General features: G+C 42.6%; 1 protein-coding gene across 1 annotated transcript in view; it reads left to right on the plus strand.

The window, feature by feature from the left end:
* LOC134910084 (protein unc-93 homolog A-like) overlaps positions 1-19,432 on the plus strand; it is a 175,389-nt gene that overhangs the window by 56,312 nt on the left and 99,645 nt on the right. The window contains exon 3 of the mRNA XM_063917724.1: positions 16,079-16,308. Coding sequence (XP_063773794.1) covers positions 16,079-16,308 — 230 coding nt within the window. The remainder of the gene's footprint in view (positions 1-16,078; positions 16,309-19,432) is intronic.

Here is a 19,432-nt window from a genome sequence, read left to right on the forward strand (position 1 = left end):
TGCCTAGCGGAATCGCTCCCTTTTAGCTCCTTCTTCAATGCCTCCAGCTTCTTCTGCAAAAGCCTGATGAGGGGAATGACCTGACTCAGGCTGGCAGTGTCTGAACTGACTTCACGTGTGGCAAGTTCAAAGGGCATCAGAACCTTGCACAACGTTGAAATCATTCTCCACTGCACTTGAGACAGGTGCATTCCACCTCCTATATCGTGCTCAATTGTATAGGCTTGAATGGCCTTTTGCTGCTCCTCCAACCTCTGAAGCATATAGAGGGTTGAATTCCACCTCGTTACCACTTCTTGCTTCAGATGATGGCAGGGCAGGTTCAGTAGTTTTTGGTGGTGCTCCAGTCTTCTGTACGTGGTGCCTGTACGCCGAAAGTGTCCCGCAATTTTTCTGGCCACCGACAGCATCTCTTGCACGCCCCTGTTGTTTTTTAAAAAATTCTGCACCACCAAATTCAAGGTATGTGCAAAACATGGGACGTGCTGGAATTTGCCCATATTTAATGCACACACAATATTGCTGGCGTTGTCCGATGCCACAAATCCACAGGAGAGTCCAATTGGGGTAAGCCATTCCGCGATGATCTTCCTCAGTTGCCGTAAGAGGTTTTCAGCTGTGTGCGTATTCTGGAAACCGGTGATACAAAGCGTAGCCTGCCTAGGAAAGAGTTGGCGTTTGCGAGATGCTGCTACTGGTGCCGCCGCTGCTGTTCTTGCGGCGGGAGTCCATACATCTACCCAGTGGGCTGTCACAGTCATATAGTCCTGACCCTGCCCTGCTCCACTTGTCCACATGTCCGTGGTTAAGTGGACATTGGGTACAGCTGCATTTTTTAGGACACTGGTGACTCTTTTTCTGAGGTCTGTGTACATTTTCGGTATCGCCTGCCTAGAGAAATGGAACCTAGATGGTATTTGGTACCGGGGACACAGTACCTCCAACAAGTCTCTAGTTGGCTCTGCAGTAATGATGGATACCGGAACCACGTTTCTCACCACCCAGGATGCCAAGGCCTCAGTTATCCGCTTTGCAGTAGGATGACTGCTGTCATATTTCATCTTCCTCGCAAAGGACTGTTGAACAGTCAATTGCTTACTGGAAGTAGTACAAGTGGGCTTACGACTTCCCCTCTGGGATGACCATCGACTCCCAGCGGCAACAACAGCAGCGCCAGCAGCAGTAGGCGTTACACGCAAGGATGCATCGGAGGAATCCCAGGCAGGAGAGGACTCGTCAGAATTGCCAGTGACATGGCCTGCAGGACTATTGGCATTCCTGGGGAAGGAGGAAATTGACACTGAGGGAGTTGGTGGGGTGGTTTGCGTGAGCTTGGTTACAAGAGGAAGGGATTTACTGGTCAGTGGACTGCTTCCGCTGTCACCCAAAGTTTTTGAACTTGTCACTGACTTATTATGAATGCGCTGCAGGTGACGTATAAGGGAGGATGTTCCGAGGTGGTTAACGTCCTTACCCCTACTTATTACAGCTTGACAAAGGGAACACACGGCTTGACACCTGTTGTCCGCATTTCTGGTGAAATACCTCCACACCGAAGAGCTGATTTTTTTGGTATTTTCACCTGGCATGTCAACGGCCATATTCCTCCCACGGACAACAGGTGTCTCCCCAGGTGCCTGACTTAAACAAACCACCTCACCATCAGAATCCTCCTGGTCAATTTCCTCCCCAGCGCCAGCAACACCCATATCCTCCTCATCCTGGTGTACTTCAACACTGACATCTTCAATCTGACTATCAGGAACTGGACTGCGGGTGCTCCTTCCAGCACTTGCAGGGGGCGTGCAAATGGTGGAAGGCGCATGCTCTTCACGTCCAGTGTTGGGAAGGTCAGGCATCGCAACCGACACAATTGGACTCTCCTTGTGGATTTGGGATTTCGAAGAATGCACAGTTCTTTGCTGTGCTGCTTTTGCCAGCTTGAGTCTTTTCATTTTTCTAGCGAGAGGCTGAGTGCTTCCATCCTCATGTGAAGCTGAACCACTAGCCATGAACATAGGCCAGGGCCTCAGCCGTTCCTTGCCACTCCGTGTGGTAAATGGCATATTGGCAAGTTTACGCTTCTCCTCCGACAATTTTATTTTAGGTTTTGGAGTCCTTTTTTTTCTGATATTTGGTGTTTTGGATTTGACATGCTCTGTACTATGACATTGGGCATCGGCCTTGGCAGACGACGTTGCTGGCATTTCATCGTCTCGGCCATGACTAGTGGCAGCAGCTTCAGCACGAGGTGGAAGTGGATCTTGATCTTTCCCTAATTTTGGAACCTCAACATTTTTGTTCTCCATATTTTAATAGGCACAACTAAAAGGCACCTCAGGTAAACAATGGAGATGGATACTAGTATACAATTATGGACTGCCTGCCGACTGCAGACACAGAGGTAGCCACAGCTAATATAGACTGGTTGATAAAGAGAAGATGTCTATGTAACTATGTATGTATAAAGAAGACTGAAAAAAATCCACGGTTAGGTGGTATACAATTATGGACGGACTGCCTGCCGAGTGCAGACACAGAGGTAGCCACAGCCGTGAACTACCGTACTGTACTGTGTCTGCAGCTAATATAGACTGGTTGATAAAGAGAAGATGTCTATGTAACTATGTATGTATAAAGAAGAATGAAAAAAAACCACGGTTAGGTGGTATACAATTATGGACGGACTGCCTGCCGAGTGCAGACACAGAGGTAGCCACAGCCGTGAACTACCGTACTGTACTGTGTCTGCAGCTAATATAGACTGGTTGATAAAGAGAAGATGTCTATGTAACTATGTATGTATAAAGAAGAATGAAAAAAATCCACGGTTAGGTGGTATTACAATTATGGACGGACTGCCTGCCGAGTGCAGAGACACAGAGGTAGCCACAGCCGTGAACTACCGTACTGTGTCTGCTGCGACTGGATGATAAATGATATAAAAAATATATATATATCACTACTGCAGCCGGACAGGTATATATTATATATTATATAATGACGGACCTGCTGGACACTGTCTGTCAGCAGAATGAGTTTTATTTTTATAGAATTAAAAAAAAAAAACACACAAGTGAAGTCACACGACGAGTGTTTAACTTTTTCAGGCAATCACAATATAAGTATACTACTAACTATACTGGTGGTCAGTGTGGTCAGGTCACTGGTCAGTCACACTGGCAGTGGCACTCCTGCAGCAAAAGTGTGCACTGTTTAATTTTAATATAATATGTACTCCTGGCTCCTGCTATAACCTATAACTGGCACTGCAGTAGTGCTCCCCAGTCTCCCCCACAATTATAAGCTGTGTGAGCTGAGCAGTCAGACAGATATATAAAATATATAGATGATGCAGCACACTGGCCTGAGCCTGAGCAGTGCACACAGATATGGTATGTGACTGACTGAGTCACTGTGTGTATCGCTTTTTTCAGGCAGAGAACGGATATATTAAATAAACTGCACTGTGTGTCTGGTGGTCACTCACTATATAATATATTATGTACTCCTGGCTCCTGCTATAACCTATAACTGGCACTGCAGTAGTGCTCCCCAGTCTCCCCCACAATTATAAGCTGTGTGAGCTGAGCAGTCAGACAGATATATATAATATTATATATAGATAATAGATGATGCAGCACACTGGCCTGAGCCTGAGCAGTGCACACAGATATGGTATGTGACTGACTGAGTCACTGTGTGTATCGCTTTTTTCAGGCAGAGAACGGATATATTAAATAAACTGCACTGTGTGTCTGGTGGTCACTCACTATATAATATATTATGTACTCCTGGCTCCTGCTATAACCTATAACTGGCACTGCAGTAGTGCTCCCCAGTCTCCCCCACAATTATAAGCTGTGTGAGCTGAGCAGTCAGACAGATATATATAATATTATATATAGATAATAGATGATGCAGCACACTGGCCTGAGCCTGAGCAGTGCACACAGATATGGTATGTGACTGACTGAGTCACTGTGTGTATCGCTTTTTTCAGGCAGAGAACGGATATATTAAATAAACTGCACTGTGTGTCTGGTGGTCACTCACTATATAATATATTATGTACTCCTGGCTCCTGCTATAACCTATAACTGGCACTGCAGTAGTGCTCCCCAGTCTCCCCCACAATTATAAGCTGTGTGAGCTGAGCAGTCAGACAGATATATATAATATTATATATAGATAATAGATGATGCAGCACACTGGCCTGAGCCTGAGCAGTGCACACAGATATGGTATGTGACTGAGTCACTGTGTGCTGTGTATCGCTTTTTTCAGGCAGAGAACGGATTATAAAGTAAACTGCACTGTCCTCACTAGTAAACTCTCTCCACTCAGTCTCTACACTTCTACAGTAACAGTACTCCTCCTAGTCAGCTCCAGTAAATCTCTCTCAGTCTCTTATAATCTAAATGGAGAGGACGCCAGCCACGTCCTCTCCCTATCAATCTCAATGCACGTGTGAAAATGGCGGCGACGCGCGGCTCCTTATATAGAATCCGAGTCTCGCGATAGAATCCGAGCCTCGCGAGAATCCGACAGCGTCATGATGACGTTCGGGCGCGCTCGGGTTAACCGAGCAAGGCGGGAAGATCCGAGTCGCTCGGACCCGTGAAAAAAAACATGAAGTTCTGGCGGGTTCGGATTCAGAGAAACCGAACCCGCTCATCTCTAGTTGTAAACCAAATCAGTCGTTGTTATTACAGTATCTTCACTTCTTAAACTCATCACTCGGGCGCTACGTTTACACTTTGTTAAAACCCGAACGCATCTAAATATCAGACTGACCAATATGATGACACCCAGAATACACAAAAGGAATTTCCCTACATCCATGATAATACCTTGGGTCCATTCTCCTAAACCAGAGAACCAATTTCGTGGGTTCAACCATGACACCCAACCGGTCAGCTCATTACCCACAGCGGCAAGGGTGAGATTGTGTTTCCTTCGGAACTCCCATTTTAATTGCAAAATGTCATCCATCTTTTGGTCTATGACCTCGGCTGGGTCCTCTGTGCTGTTTGTAATATACGTGCAGCACTTTATTCCATACTGAGTCGCTAGGGTAACACAATACCCACCTGTCACAGCCGTGAGATAATTGAGAATCATCCTATGCTGAACCAGTTCTGTTTTGTAGGCTTGTAACTCTCTCCCAGTATACCTGAATGTGTCATCATACATTTCAGTGATATTGTCTAATAAATTTGCAAGCGCAGATATATATTTATAATTTATCACTCCTCTGGCGGTACGAGTGATATCTAACGCGATTAGGAATTGAATCCCGGTGGATTCATGGATCAGGTCAGAAGCCGGATGCTCTGTTCTTTCTATCAGGTGCCGTTTAACGAGGTGCTCGTAATGAGTGTGAGTATAAGGAGCTTGGGCATATGAATATGAATAAAATGAATATCCTTCATTTTAGTGTGGGATACGGTCATTACCTCAGGCAGTACTTTTCCAATATAACATAACCCTTCTGAGTTTGGGGCAAGCCACTTATACGCCTTCCTCCCGCATATGAAATATGCATCATCGGGGAGAACATATGGAACGGAGTGTGACATAACCATATTACAGATTTTCCATGTGAACTCTCCTAACCCTAATTCTTCCATCTGTTTAGTACACGTATCAGTTTGTACGATCTGTGCACAGTATCCTGGTGATACTTCTCCAACTCGCATGATTCTACTTCCTAGGGTGTACCTATACCGAAAGAATTTCCTATGGTCGGCTATCTGGCATATAAGTTCTGTGTCTATGGGCAATCTGTCGGCTCTATGCGAGAATGTCATGGTTTGATTAATCCATGACACTTCCCAATTTCCCGGCTTTCGGGGATTGGAAATGTTAAAACACACTAAGGACCTATCCACATGATATTGGTGGAGCTTCAAACTAGGAGGACTAGAGATATTAAACCTCTTGTCCACCGGCCTCCCACCACTTAGCTCAAGTACCTCTCCTACAGTTAAAGGGAATGGTACTAATCCTGATTTACTATGGCCTTGAGGTACTTGAGAGCATACCCAACAGTCTGTTTGATTTAACACCTTACCCACTAATGAGTGATAGTCACCCAATGGACGCCGGTCCATGTTAATGTTAAAACTGGACAGACATTTCTTGATGCACCCATCCTCAACTAAGTTATCACAATGCCTACAGATGCAATTTTCTTTAGCTAACAATCCTTTACAATGTTTACAAATAACATGGCTGCTAGATCGTTTTCCGGTACTCGCCTTTGCTCGGTGATTGTGTTGTTATTGGAAATTTACACCTCCGTCTCTGTCATCAGAACCTTTCTGGATCCTTTCTCGACCTCACTGGTACTCTCACCGAAACAGACTGCTCTGGTCAACATCATGGTCAACAGGAAAATCCATATCACAGTCTCTTGGGGCAAGTCCATCTTACAGGAGGAGAAAAGGAGAAATTTGTAATGGGGGTACAGAAAAACAGTTTGAGGGGGAGAGAAACTTGTTACGATAATTAGTTCTCTAGTCTTGTTGTTGTTCTTGTTCTGCTGTCATCTCAAAGATGCTGTCTCTCAGTCTTCTAATCATTCTGGTGATACAATATTTCTTCTAGCTCAGCGCTCTTTCTGTAAGGAGAATAAATCTTGCATTACCATTTGTCCAACTAATGTGTGACATACCATCTGTAACGTTATGAGACCATGAGAAAGAAGAGAGAGAGAGAGAAAAGAAAACAACAAGAGAGAGAGAACCGTTCATATATATATATATATATATATATATATATATGCGTCACATAAATCAACAATAAACAACAACAGGAAGAAAAACATTTTTCAAACATTTTTTTCAGGAGAGAAAAAAAAAAAACATTTTCAGATCTTCCGTTCACCATCAGGCTGTCACATCTACATGTCCAATGGTATCTCTACATAGTCTCTCCCACCAGTATTTCCATACTCCACCCTTTGTATCTGGCCAGGATACATCGATGCTGGTAGGTCATACTGGGGTTTGGTAGACTTCTGAAAAGGTCAGGTAGTCAGGTGATGTTGGAGCTGTTGTGGTGAACGTCAGAGATGGGGAAAAAGAAACATTTCACAGATACTTAACAAATTTTACCCCAGTCATTCCTGTGTCTTCAGGGAATGACCTCCCAATTTATTAACAATAACCTCAGGCTTACCATCAGTCCTAATGATCACCTTTCCTGACTACATATCATGGGTGTGGCCCAAAATTCTTCCTATGTGATCCCTGATTATAATTTGGTGTGTCATAACTTTGCTCATGTTCTTGTCTAGGGGGTCTGACTTTATGTGGGCTGTTACAGTTACAGGCATAATGCCCTTCTCTTTTACAAAGATAACAAGCCCTGGGCTTCCTCCAAGTGCCAGTGACCTGAGGTCTTGGTTGATTTGATGCCTCCTCAAACGCTTGGATGCTCATCACCATCAACCGCTTTCCCTGTACTTCCCTGACTCCTTGGATACCATGGTTATGTTGTTGTCTAGGGGGTTGATATACCTTCTGTAAATTTCTTGATCTACAATCTCTTGCATAATGGCCTTCCTTCTGGCAATGATAACACCTTATCACCTTGGACTTACCCACAGGGATCTGAGGCTCCTTACGTCTCTGTGTTTCCCTGTGCTTGTTGATGTTTTGCTCATGCCCAACAGCGGACTTTCTTAGTGCAGCCACCGAGATATTTCTCCAGTTTGGGTTGGTGGTCTGTACCCTTGTTCTCAACACCTCCTTTAAACCATTCATTAATAACTTAACCGCTACTTCTTTATGCTGTGCATTTATTTTGATGTCTGTGATCCCAGTGTCTCTAGCCATTACTTGCAGTGCTCGATTGAAATAATTAGAAATACTTTCCCCTTCGTTTTGTCTTATGGAGAAGATTTCTTTCCACTCGACAACGGCCGGGAAATATACTGCTAACTGTTGGTTGATCTGCTTAATACATTCCTGATTGTGTTCCTCCGTTTGAGGTACTTCTGTGTCTAATTTACAATCAGAAATAAATTTCGCAGGATCAACGCTGGAGGGCAAACATGCCCTCAGCACTGTCCGCCAATCTTTGTTGGTGGGTTCTGTGGAGTTTCCTAGTTCTTTAATAAATCTCTGACATGCATCTAGATCTTTCCTAGGATCAGGGAATTCAGACATAATTGACCTTAATTCTGTCCGAGACCAGGGACGGCGCATTGCACTGTCCCTGACGGGAATGGTTCCCTGAGCGTCAGTCTTCCCATTGGGGACTGTGATCACCCTGACAGGACTAAATTCAATTACATCATCTTGTGTTGGTTCTTCAATATGAGGTACATTTGTTTGTGCGTGATATATAACACCGTACGTACCTGTGGACACGACCTCACCTGACCCTCCGTTAGGGGGTTTGATTACTGCCTTTACCGATTTGGTCGCGTCCACCTGGATGTCTGGTAGGATGGCTACTGGAAAAGGTGCCGACATCGTGCTGGGCTCACTTTCTTGCTTGTAGTCCTGAGGGAAGTTTGACATGGGGTGCGACTTGCACAGGTTAATATTTGTAATTTTTACACTTTCATTTTTATAAACATTATTACATTTGTTACTTTCATTCTTAATACAGTTACTAAGTGCATTTTTATCGTACACCATTGCGCCATTCTCTGCAACCATAATCCTCTCCATTGCCATGTCTCTCTTCCCAAGGTGAGAGTCAGATATGTAAGTTAAATTTCTTTGCATTTCACTTTCCTGTTGCCACAATTTTAAATCATCATAATGTCTAATACGCTTTTTTGAAGATTTAATCAGGCAAACTCTTCTCCTTAAATTCTGTAATACTTCTGGGTTAAAAGTATCTACCCGGGAAAACTTCTCCCCGTCATGCACAGTCATCCCTTCCCATTCATTGCATAACATTTCTGTGTGATGACCATCTTGGTCTGATTTCTCACACATGACCTTGCCGACCTGATTGATCGGTTTCAAATCAACCTGAACCTCGGTTGATCGCCCCTTACCTGAACAACTGGCCCCCATCTCTGCAGGTGCTGCTTTCACTACCTCTGACTTCAAATCAGGGTCTTCGGCAACCCTTACAAAAACCAAGATGTCCGGGGTAAGGCTGCGGTGGGGGTTTTGCAACGAGGTCCGCCCACTTAACTCCGCCCACGCTGGCCAATACGGCGACCAAAGTTCCCAGAGGTTCCGTACCCAACCTAGGGCACCTAAGTACGTCTACTTGCTCGGGCGTGTGGGAGTGTCTTACCCTCCCCAGCAAGTGTCAGTCGCTGGAATGTCCCTGAGTGATCAGGCTACTTCCCTTAAAATAAAAAAATTACACTAATCACGTTAACAATGTGCAAGTAGCGTTCTTCTGAATTCAAGACACGCTAATGCACACAATCACATGCGGTACAATCGTATCTGCACACAAGCAACTAATCTTATGTGCGGAACGATCAGCGGAATTGAAAATTTCTGCTGCAAATTCCTTCAGCGATGAGCTTCTTTGGCCTATATGGGTCTCGCACCAACCCTCTTCGGTTGTGCTCTCTACTTCTAGTCTGCTGTACCTGAACCTCCTGGTCTGTGACCTCCTGGTCTGTGACCTCCTGGTCTGTTATGTACAGCAGACTCTACTGCTCATTAATATGTCAAGACTAACCAGGGACGCCTCCCAAGCCACCCCACGATATCACTCTCGCTGGTGTACCTCTTTCTACTGGCCTATGGTTCCCACGTCCGTAATAAAAGAGAAATCTTATATATACACACTCTTACATTCGAACACTCTTATTTCTGTACAGAATTCCTTTCATTCAGTAATAGTCTAACCCAGAAGAATTGCAACAGAGAAAGTCTTTTTTTTTTCTTTTAACTTTAAACTTTTGGATTTGAGATAGATTTGTGTTATTTTCGCGTTACTTCCTTATCGCCTATTAAAACAATACTATCGTGCAATTTGTATTATGTGGGCGTATCCGTACGCTCCGTTGCGTAATATACGCTCTGTGCGTCGACCCTTGCGTTGCGTACGCCCTGCCCTTGTAAGGACACGTGTACGCAGACCAAGTACGTCCACAGTAACACACTACACGTTTATCAATGTGAATGATCTTTAACAGTAATCCTTCACTGAACACCACTCAAATCTCCCTTGTATTCTAGGCGAGACTGTGTGCGTGCCTTTTACAATTATTCCCTTAAATATTACTTTTTATCTTTTAACTATTAATAACAACAAATGTCTCAGCACGTTATCACTAGTGTGTGGCAATCAGGAGAATGAGGTACGGACAAATAATACTAAACAAGAAATACAGGTGTGTGTGCTTATGCGTACGTTCGCAAAACAGAAACTAAACAGGTTTTAAAAGACAATAACGTACTGTTCCTACATTCCGGTTCCGGATTCCTTCAGCACTCCTTACTAAACGAAGCAGACGCTTATCTGGTCAGCACTACGAGGAATATTACCTCCCGCCCTTTGCTGACCGATAATGTCTGCTGAAATTACCTAGTGCAGATATGTGAAGAGCGGGCGAGTCCCCAATTGACAAAGCCTAATATATATCCTATATTAAACACGCTAAAAGGTTAAGAGACTCAGTACGCTATTGGAGTATGTGGTTCCGTAAGGGTACGCACTCAGCGTAGCGGACGCTTAGCCGTGGACGAGACGCACGAGCGGCACGTTCGCTCACGGCTTAATGCGTAGAGGCAAGCACGCTATAGGCTGCCGACTAACGTAATGATACGCTATCAGCGTAGCGGACGCTCGAGACCACGAGGAGATCACGAGCGGCGCTGACGCTCACAGAGTTAAACCTTTGTAACAGTATCATAAACAATGTACTTATATTGTAAACCTTTGTGCAGTGATAAGGTGTAAATGCAACACAGTGTAACCTTGTTAGTTTAAAAGCTGTATGAGCGACTCTTACGCTCTGAGAACCCTTTAGTAATATAATAAACACTCAAATACCGGTCTAAGGGTCTAACACCTTTTAAGGGAGAGAATGAATGTTCAATCGCAAAAGAATACACAATACAAGTTATACACTACCAAACTAACATAAAAATACCTAACCGAGTTACTACACGTTAAAATACAACAAAGACACAATTACATTTAAGTGGGAAGGAGAGAGAGAATGGCTTACAACAAAATAGGAGATAAAGATGGTTGCAGAGAACTTACGCACAAGGGGAAACAATCGCATGCGCCTTCCTGGATATCCAGCTCCCGATTATCAGTGATGAGAACCGTTGAAAAGAGTAGAGAGCTGGCCCAGGTCGGCTTGTCTTTCTATACACTTACACACAGTACAGTACAATGGTCCCTACATTCTTATTGTTCACTGGACACAGGAATTCGTCTTCGCATTATAACAAAAGGTCATAGGTTGGTTCATACAGGTGGGCTGTGACTATTCCAAACTGCTCAGGTGGGAGGGAAACTGGGTTTCCCGCCGCATGGGTAATAAAGTGCAAATATAGTAAATGTCCATAAACTTCTTATGTCCATAACTATACGCACGAGCGAGTAATCCGCTTCAAACCAACACCGGAATATTGCTAATTATATTCTCTTTCGATGGATACTAAACACCACTGTGTCACCCCTGTCTTACCCTTCGTATCATACAAAGAGGGATCTCTCTGTCTCTGAACATACTACATTGACTAAACTTTCAGATTCTATCAAAGGGACCATAATCTACAAAATACATTATATAAAATATATAATATGTAACGATCGAGTCGCCCGCTAGACGCACACAAACTCTACCGTAAATGCGCATACTGTGCGCCTGCGAGTGCACGCGACCGCGAGTATACGCACGCACGGGAGGGCTCATGTACGTGCAGCGGGCACACGCATGAGGTGCATATATGGCAATGTGCAGCGTGATATTTTTCTGACTTTGACAGAAGTAATAATACCACTGTATAAGTCACTGGTACGCCACATCTAGAATACTGTGTTCAATTCCAGAGACCGTATCTTCAGAAGGATATTAATAAATTAGAGAGTGTACAAAGAAGGGCAACTAAAATGTTACATGGCCTACATCACAAAACTTACCTGGAAAGACTAAAATATCTCAACATGTATAATTTGGAGCAGAGAAGGGAAAGAGAGGACATGATGGAAACTTACAAATATATCGGGGTTTTAACAAAGTAGAGGAGGGAGACATTTTTCAAAGGAAGAGAAGTAATAGAACATGAGGACATGCACTGAAATTGGAGGGAAGTAGATTCTGGGGAAGTTGAGGAGAAATTACTTCACAGAAAGGGTAGTGGACAAGCGAATAGCCTCTCACCAGAGGTGGCAGAGGCTAAGACAGTAGAGCAATTTAAGCATGCATGGGGTAGACTTAAGGATAGCCTTACAAAAAAGAATGATCAAATAGGGTTTGAAGTAACAATATGGTTAAAAAGGGAGCAGACTAGATGGGCCAAGTGGTTCTTATCTGCTGTCAAATTCTTTTTCTATGATACAGTGTTACTAAACACCAGTATGCTTGTGATAAGGGGCGAGATGTTACATGATACAGTCTACCCAATAAGTACTAAGGGGCCCCATAATTTCATTTTTCTATAGTGTGCAGTAGGGGTTAGTTTCTGGTGAACACACTGATAACCAGCAGTAACTTCTATAGGAACTCAGTTGAAAAAGAGTTGGAAAGTATTAGCTTGTTTCAAACTAGGTTGCCCCCATCTCTCTCAGTTATATATTTGGGAAAACTGGGTGGTATAAAGGGGTGTGGTATGTTATACAGAATAGACTTAGGTCAACAGTGTCTAGGTCGACCACTATTGGTCGACAGTAGGTCGACATGGTTTCTAGGTCGACAGGGACTATAAATTGACGTTTACTAGGTCGATATGAAAAAAGGTCAACATGAGTTTTTTACATTTTTTGTGTCAGTTTCTTTGTAGAGTGACGGGGAACCCCAATTAGTGCACCGTATACTCTCGCATGGCTCACTTCGCTCGCCATGCTTCGGGCACGGTGCCTCGCTCTGCTACCGCTGTACTCGGCACAGGTTACCATTCCCAATTGTAGTTGACGTGGATCATAAAGTATGAAAAAGTTTTTAAAAATGAATAAAAAAATGTGAAAAACGCATGTTGACCTTTTTTTCATGTCGACCTAGTACACGTCGACCTAAAGTGCCTGTCGACCTAGAAACCATGTCGATCTACTTACTGTCGACCAACAGTGGTCGACCTAGACACTGTCGACCTAAGTCTTGTCAACCTAGAGACCGGATCCCAGTATAAAGTCCTTTTCCCTATTCACTTATCTCCTCATTAAAGTGACAATACTTAAATATCTGTGTCGCCAAACTCCAGGACTGGTCAGAAAATGATAATTTGATAGGAATTTTTTGTTACACTTAAGGCTGTGGAAGACAACTGGGGCTCATCCTTCATAGACTGAGGGATTAAACAAGAAGAATTTGACACTGCTAGGAGTGATATCAGGGATAATAGAATGTAATTCTTAGTGCTGAGCATACACTCTTCAATTATCTGTCTGACCCGACCGATATCGGCAAATCATCCAGATAATTGTACATTGTATTTGAAAGTATTCTATTTGAAAGTATAAATTGGTCAGACAAGCCAAATCGTCCAGCATGTCTGTCTGATGTGATATTTTCAAGTGTATCCACTGCTCATACTGCGGCCAACCAACAGACATTTCCCCTGTTCCTGCATATGGGAGGAATGGGGAAATGTCTCCTCCCCAGGGGAGGAACACAGATATCCTGTGGCCATACACCATGAGATATCTAAGGGGTGTGAGTCTGTCAGACAAAATGTCGGTCCGACTGGCATTTTATCTGACTGTATTTACGGCTTTAAGCAGAACTTGCCTGGGAAAACTCTGTAACAGTTTAGCAAAGGCAGTGCTAGACCACCTAACCTACTCTGTCTAGTGTTAGCCTATGTGCATCCAGGGTTATCAGTCCTCAGCATGACAAAAGGAAACCAAATTCTCCCACCTCTTCAAATTAAGAAACTGGAGGTTTCTTAATTTACATTATCAGTTCTGCCCCTTCTAATACTTCTCACCATTTAGAGAAAAAAATCTGCCTTTCATTGTATCTCATAACTGAACCTTGCCTTAAGTATGAGGAAACTTTGAGACGTGATAAAATCTCTTCCTTATTGAGCTGCCACACAAAAACAACAAGCTTGGCACATTATTATTCCTGCCACACCTACAGAGATTGCAAAAGATAAGGGATAGAAATACAGCTCTATTTCAAGAACATAGATTGTAAAGTTTAAATTGCAAACATTTTTATCAGGTATACATAAAAATGAGAATTAACAGCCGTGTAAACCATTCGTGTAGTGCCTAAGCAGGAGTATGGGGGGCTAAACAATAGGAAAACCGGCTAAACTGTTATTCTTATTTCTCATTTTTGTGTGACCCACGCATTGGCCTAGGCTCTCAAATTTTTATCTAATTGTCTTTTGACATTTTTAAATGTAATATTTAGAATTAATCTATATGTGCACCACATCCCTTGTGTTTTGTTATGTTTCTATATTAACCCTTGTAATATCTCTAATGAATCATCATGTTAATCAAAAATCATTTATCGTGTGTTGAATTCCCCCTGTTCTTTCTTCACACCTACGTAGATTCTGTTTACTATAAACCATTTACCAAAAATAGTTTATTTACCATAAACATCCATACGTGTTACAGTCATGTTGAATAAACATTGTTGGGTTTAAAAAAATGTAAGAGTAAAGAAACTCATCTTCACTCTGTCCAATGAGCACATTCTATATCTTCTCCATTACAAAACAATATAATAGGTTTTGAAACGAATGGGCTAATTTAAAAAGCAGTAGGGTCAAATAGTGCCATATTTCACATTTCACGTTTTTCTGTAAACTTTTAGTATTCTCTAGTACAACACTTTGTAATAACATTACTAAAATGTACAGATCTGCACTAATAGCATTTTGGCCAAGTTAATCAAAGAAAGAGAATTTGTTTTTGATTGCTATAGTTTAGTACAGGATCCTCAGGATCCCAAACACTTTATGTTTTCCAGGTCTCCTTACAGAATCACTAGTGAAATAATAAGCTCCACCTGTGTATCTTATAAAATGTGTCTGTGAGTAGTAAATACACCAGTGCCCCTGCTAGGTGACCTTGAAAACATGAACTGTTTCGTGTCCTGAGGACGGAGCTGAGAACCACTGGCTTAGTAAAATATTGGTACATGTCTTTTTAACCAAGCCTTGTCTCAGACATACTGTAAGTGTAACATACATCTTATATTGTTGGTTAACAAAAATCTGACTTCTATGCTATCAATGATTTTTGATATAAATAAAAATAATTTCCAGGAATTATAGTTTAATCTCCTAATGCACTAGATAATTGTTTGAATAAGAGATTTACTGCTGTACAATATGAATTAAAAACATCTCAACGCTAAGACAATAGTTTGTCTAGATTTAGGAGCATATTTCATATTGGCCCTCATTCCGAGTTGATCGCTCGCTAGCTGCTTTTAGCAGCAGTGCACACGCTAGGCCGCCGCCCTCTGGGAGTGTATCTTAGCTTAGCAGGAGTGCGAACGAAAGTTTAGCAGAACTGCTCGTAAAAATTTTCATGCAGTTTCTGAGCAGCTCAAAACCTACTCCTACCTTGCGATCACTTCAGTCAGTTTAGTTCCTGGTTTGAAGTCACAAACACGCCCTGCGTTCGGTCAGCCACTCCCCCGTTTCCCCAGACACGCCTGCATTTTTACCTGTCACGCCTGCATTTTTTTTAGCACACTCCCTGAAAACGTCCAGTTACCACTCAGAAACACCCACTTCCTGTCAATCACTCACCGATCAGCAGAGCGACAGAAAAGCGTAGCTCGACCTTGTGTAAAACTACATAGTTTGTGTGAAAGTACTTCGCCCATGCGCAGAAATGCAGCTTTTTCACCTAATCGCTGCGCTGCGACCGAAAGCAGCTAGCGATCAACTCGGAATGAGGGCCATTGTTTTTTTTAATTCTATCCTTTTTCTGACTGCAGGTACAGTTTGATAATTACCTCTGCAATTCTGGGATTTGGAGGGGGACCACTATGGGCAGCAAAATGCACCTATCTGACTACCACTGGAATTAGATATGCAAAGAGAATGGGCAAAGAGAAAATGGATGTTGTGAATCAATACTTTGGAGTATTCTTTTTAATATATCAATCATCTGGGATTTGGGGAAATCTAATATCATCTCTAGTTCTTGAACAAAATCCCAATAAAGGTAAGTTTATAGAAATTTACAAAAGTAAGAAAGAAAATCAAGTCAACTATTATTTTATTTAATTTGCAATTGCATAGGCAGATACAGAAGAAAAGTCCATAGAATGATGTCCCATAAATAATATAAATATTTTATTCCAAACAACTTTTTAATTACAGTAAGATTGCTCTAAATCAAGATGTTAACCACTTAACTAGCATGGTCAGATCTCATGCAACCGCGTCGCCCCACTGTGTCCCCCAATTTTTGACGAGGAGATCCGTTCTGCAGATTTGCATAGTATAATATTTAAATATTGTAAAAAAAATAATTTTTAAACTATTTTAAATAAGAAATATTAAAAAAACAATGTTATGAACGATTTTGAAGGGAAAATTTGTCAGTTAAGTGGTTAAAAATGTACTTTTAAACGAATTTGAGCATCTGTAAACACTACTAAATGAACTGCTTAGGAGCAACAGTCTGAACCTTCTTAATAAATAGGGAGTATTTTATATACTTTATACTTATGTACCTACATTATCTAAACAAAAGTTTTCAGCGACTGTGTTAAGTGCTATGGGCAGTTCTCAATAGCATGATATGCTGTCATCTGTGTCAAGAGGAAAAAGTCTAATAAATGCACATTTCAATAAAAAACAAGCCATAGTTGTGAGACAGGAGTCCTAGAAAGACTGATATAAAATACATCCTCACCTGTAACTGGCTGGGCCTATTCTGGAGCCAGGAGTGATTGTGACCTGGCCACTAGAGACTTCCGCTGCTGAGTATCCCAGGTTACTTTCATTGAAAGCCTTTGTATTCCTCCAAGTTCCACTGACTCACAATCCCTCCCTCATAGGCTCTTATTACACAGACTAGGAACTTGGCAGTGCAGCATGTCGAAGTCAGACGGCCGCATGGCTCTTCTCTTCATGCCTCAAAAACAAATGTTAGGAGCATGACATCATCACGCCCAAAATTCAGGGAGAAGAAGAGAGGAGAAAGATGCCTTCTTCCTTTATATACAAGACCAGGTGATGACTGACTGTGGAAAAGCAGATGCTCTTCCTGCCCCAGGCTAATACAATGGGACAGGCCGCAGCACTCTAGGCAAAGGCCCTGTCAGCTCATAGCTGAGAGGCAGATAAGAACCACTTGATCATCTAGTCTGCACTAAACACACTTACATGCACACACTTAGGTTAATATTTTTGTTGTGAGCTATATAAGCTATTAGTACTGTATATATTTGGAATGTGGGAGTAAACCCACACAAGCATGGGGAGCATATGGCCATAACTCCACAGAGTTATGGCCATGATGGGAATTGAACACAAGACCTCAGTGCTGTGAGTCAGTAATGCTAATAATTTACACCATCCATACTCAGCCCTTGAGTTACCTCTGCATGTAAATATCCTACTGAGTATATGCTCACTGTACCTGGTCAGAGACACTTTTGTTAATCAAGTGGTTAGAAGAATAAAACTACTGTACTATGCTTATAGTTTACTTTCAGTATTATAGGACGTTCTCTGAACAGTTTAAAACAGCATACGGGTTATACAAATGTGTCCTTGCTCATCCTTGCTGTGAACTGGTAGCATGTGTGGCTGTATTGTGATTGCGACAAGATGTGCCTGTGTGCAAGCTGTTCGTGATAGCGTACACACCAATGCAATCCTGTGGATTACAGGTGTGTATGCGGCGCACGCGCACAGTCACGAGCATGCTAGGCACAGCAAATAACCCCCGATTGCTGCGGCTAGCGGCAAGGATGAGAAGGACTAATTTTTATAAATTTGGTCACAAGAAAATGAACTATTCTAAGGGAGGATGAATGGAGAGAAAAATAGTATGTAATATTATTGATTATTATATATCCAATATTTCAAAAGGGCCAACATATTAAAAAATCCTGTGCATGTTGCCTTGATCAGAGGTGGACACAAATGCCTGCGCAAATGCCACAGGAAGGAAAAAGATGAAAAAGAAACACTAGATCCCTCCTTAGTTTCCAATCTAAAACAAAATAAGTTGAAAGAAGTGTCTGGGGAGATTTTAAGTTCTAAGGTGTACCAAACACAGTACCTGTATTTATGAACAGGATTCCAAAGAAAATCCTAGATGTAATTATGTGGGTTGGTGGTGCTCCCCAGAGTCAGAGTTACATGGAACACGTATTAGAGAAAATAAGCATATACTGTACGTATTATAACTTTTATTAGGTATGTGTTAAAATTAGAGATGAGCGGGTTCGGTTCTGAGAGAACTGAACCATACCGAACTTCACCATTCGAGTCCGGATCCGAGTCAGGCTCGGATTTTCCCGCCTGACTTGGAAACCCTAACGAGGCAAAATGTCCTCATCCCGCTGTCGGATTCTCGCGGGATTTGGATTCCATATAAGGAGCCGCGCATCACGGCCATTTTCACTCCAGTCTCGGAGAGTGTAGTGAGAGGACGTGTCTCCGTCCTCAGTGTCTGTGTTGTGGCGGGAAAGTGGGGTGGCGAGTCTAGTGCTGTGTTGTGCTGCTCAGTCCAGTCCACTGTAGTCAGTGTCTTATGCTGCATCAGTCCAGCCAGTCACAGTGTTGGTGTCCTCTGCTGCTATATGTCTCCAGTGCTGCTGGCTGCTGTATGAGTCCCTTGCATTTTAGCTGTGTTGTCTTGCATCAGACCAGGGGTAGTGTCTTGTGCAGCATCAGTCCAGTGACCAGTCACAGTGGTGGTGTCCTTTGCTGCCATATATCCAGTGTAGCTGTATAAGTCCCTTTCAGTGGTGCTGTGTTGTCCTGCATTAGACCAGGGGAAGTGTATTGTGCAGCATCAGTCCAGTGACCAGTCACAGTAGTGGTGTCCTCAGCTGCCATATATCCAGTGTTACTGCCGTATAATTCCTGTGATACTGGCGTATAATTCCCGTGATATTGCTGTATAATTCCTATAAAATTGCCGTATAATTCCTGTGATATTGCCGTATAATTCTCGGAATACTGGCGTATAATTCCTGTGACATTGCCGTATAATTCTCGGAATACTGGCGTATAATTCCTGTGACATTGTCGTATAATTCTCGGAATACTGGCGTATAATTCCTGTGACATTGCCGTATAATTCTCGGAATACTAGCATATAATTC

Source organism: Pseudophryne corroboree, chromosome 4, assembly GCF_028390025.1.
Source record: "Pseudophryne corroboree isolate aPseCor3 chromosome 4, aPseCor3.hap2, whole genome shotgun sequence".
In the NCBI taxonomy this organism is placed as follows: domain Eukaryota; kingdom Metazoa; phylum Chordata; class Amphibia; order Anura; family Myobatrachidae; genus Pseudophryne; species Pseudophryne corroboree.